We start from the raw sequence: 8,054 nt of genomic DNA on the forward strand, positions 1-8,054 counted from the left end.
ATGGATGAGATGCATTTGTCAAATTGAGTCCAAGAGCTATTCTGTCTCTCACCCTCTTGAAAGTTCTACATTCAGAGTATCTTTTATCTCGTGGAAGATATATATATTCAGCCAATACTATCCATGTTTTCACACTGAAACCAAAAATGAATAAATGATTTCAGTAAAGCAAGATGTATATAAGTTATGATTTGTATTTCCCCATTTTTATTTACCTGTAGTGTTTTTTAAACCCGTCACAGTCTGGATTTACTTTACATTATTATTATTACTATTATTGTTATTATTATTGTTATTATTTGAGATGGAGTCTCTCACTCTGTTGCCCAGGCCGGAGTGCAGTGGTGCGATCTCAGCTCACTGCAACCTCCACCTCCTAGGTTCAAGTCATTCTTAAGCCTCAGCCTCCTGAGTAGCTGGGACTACAGGCATGTGTGCCACCGCATCTGGCTAATTTTTTTGTATTTTTAGTAGAGATGGGGTTTCACCATGTTGGCCAGGCTGGTCTTGAACTCCCGACCTCATGTGATCTGCCTGCCTTGGCCTCCCAAAGTGCTGGGATTACAGGCGTGAGTCACCATGCCCGGCCTGCATGATTATTTTTAAATGACCAGATTCATTCCACATTTCCAGATTATGCTTTAGTACTAGAAATTTAGAAAGAATAAAACCCCACAAGAATAAAAATCTAGCAATCAACTGCATGAATATATGTTAATAAAAGTTGGATCAACAGGTGATAAAATTCCACAAATTCAGTGAACTCTGAGAATAAATATGGAAGGTCCGCAGTGAGTTACCCTGCAAAGAAAACGAACCTTGAACTTTCTGACTGTTAATAGACTTTGCTTCCCAATTAAAAACTAGCAGTTTGAAAGGTTTACCTCATCAATGATTCCCTATCCAGTTTTCAGATGCAGTTAGCCCTTGGATTGACTTGCATATTTATCCTTGTTGAGGATGTTATACATTCTATCTCCTTTAAAATAAGGGAACTATGCCAACAATTCATCAGTATTTGCAAATTAATTATGATTAAACTTTCATAATAGGGATTATGGTTAATTGTTGATTCATCTCCCAGTCCTCCTTTTCGTGACTAATTCTCTTATCAATTTGACCTGAGGTGGCATATATCAAAATTTCCAATTAGACAACTTCTCTCACAATTACCTAAGAGCCATGAATTTGATTTAGAAATGGGGTTGTACATGTGTGTTTTTCTATCACGTATTAAACCCACAATCTGTAAAAAAGATTTAGGCGGATGTTTGGGAAATGTTTTCTGTGATATTTATTTTTCTTCAGAGGCAGTGCCAACAATATTTCATTTATGGCTTGGATTCCCAATATGCCAATTTCAGCACCCCCTTATGTCACCAGGGTCATTTGTTTGGTATTTAGTTATGCTTCTGGTATTTGCTGTCATCATAGAGACCTGACATCTTCCCTAGCTTCAAAAGAACAATTTAACTAACGCTAACATTTAAATATATTCAGAAATTTTGCTTTTCATTAATGAGACAGGAAGCCTCATCTCTGTGGACTGCTAACATGATGATTTAGTGGAAAACAAAGTCCAGCCAGCTGTTAAGTTGAATTTAAAAATTTACCAATAACAGTGGAATATTTTTGCCCTGTCCTGTACAGTCATATTAAGATTTGCAATATGAATATCCATATCTGGAATAGGACTATCATACCATAAATAGCTCAAAACATAGCCTGTATGTTTTCAGTAAATATTATGGCAGTTTATTACATATCAATTGTAAACTAATATATAATACAAATCTTCACAAATCTGAAAATGCCAAATTTAGTGAATATTCAGCTTTTTTATTTTTAAGTGGAGTCTCACTCTGTCACCCAGGCTGGAGTGCAATGGCGTGATCTCGGCTCACTACAATCTCTACCTCCCGGGTTCAAGTGATTTTCCTGTTTCAGCCTCCCAAGTAGCTGGGAATACAGGTGCCTGCCACCACGCCCGTGCTAATTTTTTTTTTCCTAAAGATGGGATTTCACTGTGTTGACCAGGCTGGTCTTGAACTCCTGACCTCAGGTGACCTGCCCACCTCAGCCTCCCAAAGTGCTGGGATTACAGGCATGAGGCACTGCACCTGGCCAATATTCAGCTTTTAATAAAATTTTTCTTTTAAAAATGATTTTACTTTCTATCAGATTCCTATTGCATTGAGGACTCAGTTTTGCTTTATTTTTATTGTTTTTTCAAATGTTTTACCAAGTGCAACTTGTCTCTTATTAAGATTTAGAACAGTGTACATTTTGAACAGATATATCATTTATTTTATGTATATGCATAATAATGGTTAGAATGTTCATAGTTATACTGTTCATCAGTAACTCCGTGAATAAAGGGTTCACATCCAAGATGTTTTCACTGGTCCATGGCAAAGTAAGAAAATGAGAACAACTTTCCACATTTTTCATAAAAATAGAAAGGATACAATTTAAATAATTGTCCTCCATTTTGATCTTATGGTTTTTAAAAACTATTGATGGTTTTTAAATGCCCTTTGTTTCATGACATAACAATGATGCTTTATTAAATGATAGAAGTATATTGGAGGTTATTATTACTTGGAAAAACTAGAAGCTAGAACTCCTATATCAATTTCACAAATCTGTCACACATTTATTTTTAACTTCACATTTTTTTTTTTTCTGAAAATTATGAGTCTGGAAACCACTGCTGTGAGCAGAATTTTGTTATTCCTAGATCAGAGATGACACATAGTGTTGAAGTGATTTTTCTGTGGTCAATTATGTACTAAGTGGTGGAGCCAGGAGGAATATCTAGCTGCCCGTGTGCTGGCACCTCATGGTCCCCCTCTCTTTCATCACCATTATTATTAGAATACATGGCTAGATTGCAATATTCGGTAGGAAAATTGGGAGTCCATGTTTGTTCCTCATAGCGATGTGATTTGTTCATTATGTGAGGTATTCCTTCCAATTTAAAAAGGATTGTGTTCTAATCTAAAAGGTCATTCATAAGCCACTCATTTGAAACATCTTCCCAGATAATTAGTTTTATGAAATTCTCAAGACTGACACCCCAAAGCATCCTTAATCTATAATAAACACAGGAGCACAGGGAAGCTCACCTCCACTTTGTTTATATTTCTATGGGCAAATGTGCTGACTTTCCAGTGAGATGTGAGGAACTTAAGTGCCCTTACTGTAGCCTTGGGAATAGAAACAGGATCACCAACAACCTCCACTCCTGCCATCTTCACCCACACGTGAGCAAGGCCTGTTTAGAGAGGGAGAAAGAAAAAGACCTTATATTACTTGGAAAATGAGAAGCAAAGATTTTAGACAAGAACCAACGACTGGGAACCAAAATGCAATGAGTGCTTGGCAACCCAGGAGTAGTGGCTGCTGTTGTGAGACATGGGAGCTAAAACGGGAGGAGATGAGAAACTGAGCTTTGAGGGTTTTAAGAAGGAAGGGAGCTACAGCAAAGATCACAGGTCTGTGGGGTTGCCACGCCTCCTATTTTCTTTTTCTAATATCCCTTTTGATTTTCACAATTGGTCCTGTTCTCATATGTCTGGAGTGAAAGTAAGGGAAGATCTGTGGTTTTTTGGTAGGAAGGAGTTTCATGTGCCATTGTCTCCTTCCTTGCCATTATTGTGAAGATTCCTCCACTAGAGTTAGTGATGATGGCGATAGACAAATGCCAAATGGGAGGTTTGAGTTATCGTTCATATTATTAAATAGCAGTAGAAAATTGGCAAGTTAAAGACTGGCTGTAAAAAGCTTCTGTAAGGGCCAAGGGAGAACTTCCCTTTTGCCCTCTGAAGGTTTGCTGAAAAATCAACTGAAAAAAGTTAGCTTGGTAGGTGAAAGGCATACAAAGTGTATTTTAAAAGGCATAGCATGGGAATAATCACAGGAGGATGAGTACCCAATAACCCCATGGGGGCATAGACGTAGATATACCCTTCTTCACAAGGGAGGGGAGATGGGGAAAATATGGCAATTTGGCAAATAGCAAATGATTTGTAGGGGAATTCAAGAACATAACAACGGCCTGGGACAAAGTCTGTTGGGCCCACAGAGCAGACAGTGGTTTGTTACAAAAGTTTGTTCAGGTGTGTTGACAAACTTCAGTCCCTCTTCATGTGAAATGAGTTAAATTAATGAAAACTTAGCAAAAGGGCCAGAGGAAACTTTTCTTCTTGGTAAGATCAGGCTGTAAGTAGATAAAGGAGTATCAGAGTAAAACTTATTTCGTCATTTGCTGGTCTCCAAGGGCCTTTAATTTAAAATAATCAGCATACCAGGATGCTATATTTTCGGGTATTGGTTTCTGAGCCTCAATATCTCATAGAATGAATTTAACAGCGTTTTATATTAAAACCAGATACATATTGGACTCCTCAAGTCTTGATAATAATGAATGTGTCAGAAGGGCAAGTGTTCAAGTATCTTTCAACCACAAGTCAGGATTTTATGTTTCTGTTAACAAAGTTGATGGCATACTAGAGCTGTCTCAAGAGTTAGTTGTTGCTTTTTTGAATGATTGACAGGTCAATTAGATTTTAATATTATATCTTTACACTTAACTTCTGTAGTTACCTTTAAAGTTGCACATTTTGGTTGACGGCCAGAGTGCTGACCAGCTCATTCCCGTGCAGCCTAAGCATTTAAACATTTCCTGCTACCTTGTATGATGCTATGAGACAGCTGTCATTGAAGAAATTCTGTTGAAAATCTGAATTACTCTCTTTTTGTATTATTTTAATGTTTGATATTCACATGATGATTGTCTTAACAGTTTTATTATTTTTTTTTACTTTAAAGAAAAAGCTATAAATTAGTTATATGATCTTTTCTTCCTCCTTTCACATGATGCTGCTAACTCAATAGAGAGACACCCGATTACAAATGCTATTGATGGAAAGAACACTTGGTGGCAGAGTCCCAGTATTAAGAATGGAATCGAATACCATTACGTGACAATTACACTGGATTTACAGCAGGTATAGTTCCTCTTTTTTTGTCATTTCCACTTTTGAAACTGCATTTTACATTGGCTGTTTATTCAGTTAGTGGTTTGTGAGTGAAGGGATACTTTTTCTTATCACTCTCTATTGTTTTCTTGATAAGATGAACAAAGGGTCCTATTCATATGGCATATTGTTATTTAAAGGTATTTGGTATTTAATTCTAAAGCACAACTCAAATGGAAGCATGTGAAGAGCTTAGAATTGAATTAGGAGCTGACTCTGTTTTAGCTAGCTGGACTTAATGATGAAAATATGGATCAATAAAATTTTACATAACAAAAATATAATAGTATCATTTTTAACTTTTAAAATAATACAGTGCTCCCACTGTGCTGATGGTGTGTGCACTTGAAGGTTCTTGGATAACAAGGCTCTTGAGCAAATTGCCTCTCATTACTGAGAGTTGAGAAAGCTGTGACAGTTGATTTCAAATTAAACTTGGGTGACTAAATGAGGTAACAAGCCTTGTAGTTATACAAAATTGATGCCGGAAGTTGTTCAAGTTTGTCTTGCATAGGCCTGGGTGCCTTCTATGCTTAATTTCTTTCTTCCTTCTCTTCACAATATTCAGGTCAGGCTGAAGTTATTAATCAGGAATCACCAGCACCTCAAATTATTTAGGCTTGCAATTAGGATGGAAAGTGGACAAATGCCACATTCCATCCTATTTGTATTCCTAAATAATGTGCAGGGGTGATGGTCAGGATAGTTAATGACAGACACCATACACTGTAAAGGTCATGGTTTTTATAAGTTGTCAGTGTGTGGGGAAGCCCCAGCCAGTGGGCTAGATCAGCACAAGACATTTTCCTAATGAAGGCCATTTGCCACCAGCATGAGTACAGTCTCCCTCCTCCAGTGTCTAAGTTCATTTTGGTGAGGGCTGCATATATTCAAGAGCCACAAAAAGCTGGCTGGAGCAAACAAACTGGCGGGTTACACGGTAGACCTGCCTTCCACCCATACGGGACTCTTCGGGATATGAGGATCTGGTGGCAGCAGGGGCTCAGTGCTGCAGCTTAAATCACCAACTGGCATGGACTTATTTCTACCCTCACTAGTATACAGCAGCTGAATGTCAGTCCTGAGTTAATAATATTTCTCAGGAAGTCTCAGAACACTATCAGAGAATGGCAAGGTAAGCGACCACACTGATCAATCATGCTTTAGGAAAATTAATCCTGTGCATGAATCCCCTGGAGATCTTAGCCTTAAAATGGACTGCCTACCACTCCTGATAAAGACAACTTGATTCTTTATTGGTCACAGGAGTTCTCCTCCTTCATGTGATCATTGAAAGTCTAGTCTCCCAATCAAGAGTGAGTCTGCTGTGCATTGACTCAGGTCATCTCCTGGGATAGGCAATCAATAAATAGTGATGTTTTATTGTTCTGGTTTACTGTCCATTTATTCTTTTAGATTGCACATAGAACAATGGAGTCAATTTTTAATATAATTTGCACAATCACTCTTTGAGCTCAACAGCAATATTATTTACCTGTTATCAAACATGGCAGCATTTTTCCCCTCCTAATTTACAACTGGATGGTGCAACCACAAGTTTTTACTAAATCATTTCTATCTAACTTGCCTATTTTTATCAATTCAGCAAGTAAAAGAGTTTACCTGAAAGCCTATTTTTCAGTGATGTCATTGATATTTTCCTAAATTTGCTTTGCATACTCACTCATCCATTCCCACACAGTATCTTAAAAATTATGTGGATTTGTCTTTCTGTTTTCTCTTCCTCCCATTTAGTTTAATGGAGGTAAGATGAGTAAATATGGCAAGACATATTTTATGCTTCATTCATCATAACAAAGTGCCAGAAATCTGTATATAACCCAGGTCTACTGGACTCCAAAGTCTGACATTCACCAAGTGGAATTGGTACAGAGGATATGTGTTCAAATTCTCCCATATTCCAGGATGGTGTCCATCCATATCCTTATTTATTCCAGCTTTCTATTTCCTGAAAATCAACCTACTGTGTGTGTAAAAGAAGGGGAATTCAAGTAATCTATAAAATGTAATAAACCCTTATTTCTACTTGACTCAAGATTTTAATTTAGTCAGTTGTTTAATGATGTGAAAAGTTAAACAGTTTTTGTAATCAAGTTTCGTGATGGAGCTTCTCAGACAAGAAAGAGCTTCAGACTTCTCATTTGGCCTCAGGCTTTGGCATAACAAGCTGTGAGACATGTTTATAATACTTATTCAGCTACGGATGGTATATTGTACTGCATTGGCAACAGAGAAAATGTGGACATTCTTCTTATGTAACTCCACACAATAATCCTGAATAAGTCAGCTAATATTAATATTCCTATTGCATAGTTGAAGAACACTGTGCTTTAGAAAAGTTCAGTGACTTGGCCTTCTTTCTAAAGCTTATTATGGGCAGGGCTGGGACAACATGAATAGTCTGGATCCAGACCCAAAGTATACTAGTCTTTTCTAAGGGGAATCTGAAAACATAATCCTAGGGAGCTCAGGATAATTTTTATTATATATTTTCAAGTGCTCCAAATATAGTTCAGGTTCAAGAAATATTGCACTATCTTCTCCTGGCTTCTATGGGATAATATAGCCAACAACCTGTTTTGTTATAAAGCAGGGGACTAGAACTCTCATTTTCTAGTATACTCTAGTGTGCCTCTAAAATGGCAAAGCTTCTGTCTTTTCTACCTACAGCATGAAGGATTAATAGGTTATTCAAGATAAGATGAACTATTATCCAACTGGGAGTAAAGGGCAGTAAAGTTATAATGAATAGGTAAATATCACTAAATGTTTGTTTGTCATTGATTCAGCAAGAGGCTTGACCATTTATTAGCTTTTCTTCTTATTTTGAGGTGTATAAATTTCAACAAGTGACAGTATTGTTGTTGATAAATGCTTGGCTCCTCTGTGACACATTTTTATAAATTAGTATCTGAAACATAACAGAAACTATTGCATTTATTTGATTAAATCACCATAGATTACAGTGGGCTTTTTTTTTTTTTTTTTTTT

General features: G+C 37.0%; 1 protein-coding gene across 1 annotated transcript in view; it reads left to right on the plus strand.

Annotated features, from left to right (window-relative positions):
* Nucleotides 1-8,054, plus strand: part of LOC105536632 (laminin subunit alpha-2-like) — a gene marked incomplete at both ends in the record, with an annotated part of 153,056 nt that overhangs the window by 6,637 nt on the left and 138,365 nt on the right. Inside the window, one exon of the mRNA XM_011976035.1 lies at nt 4,900-5,012. Coding sequence (XP_011831425.1) covers nt 4,900-5,012 — 113 coding nt within the window. The remainder of the gene's footprint in view (nt 1-4,899; nt 5,013-8,054) is intronic.

This window comes from Mandrillus leucophaeus, unplaced genomic scaffold, assembly GCF_000951045.1.
Source record: "Mandrillus leucophaeus isolate KB7577 unplaced genomic scaffold, Mleu.le_1.0 Scaffold1618, whole genome shotgun sequence".
Classification (NCBI taxonomy): domain Eukaryota; kingdom Metazoa; phylum Chordata; class Mammalia; order Primates; family Cercopithecidae; genus Mandrillus; species Mandrillus leucophaeus.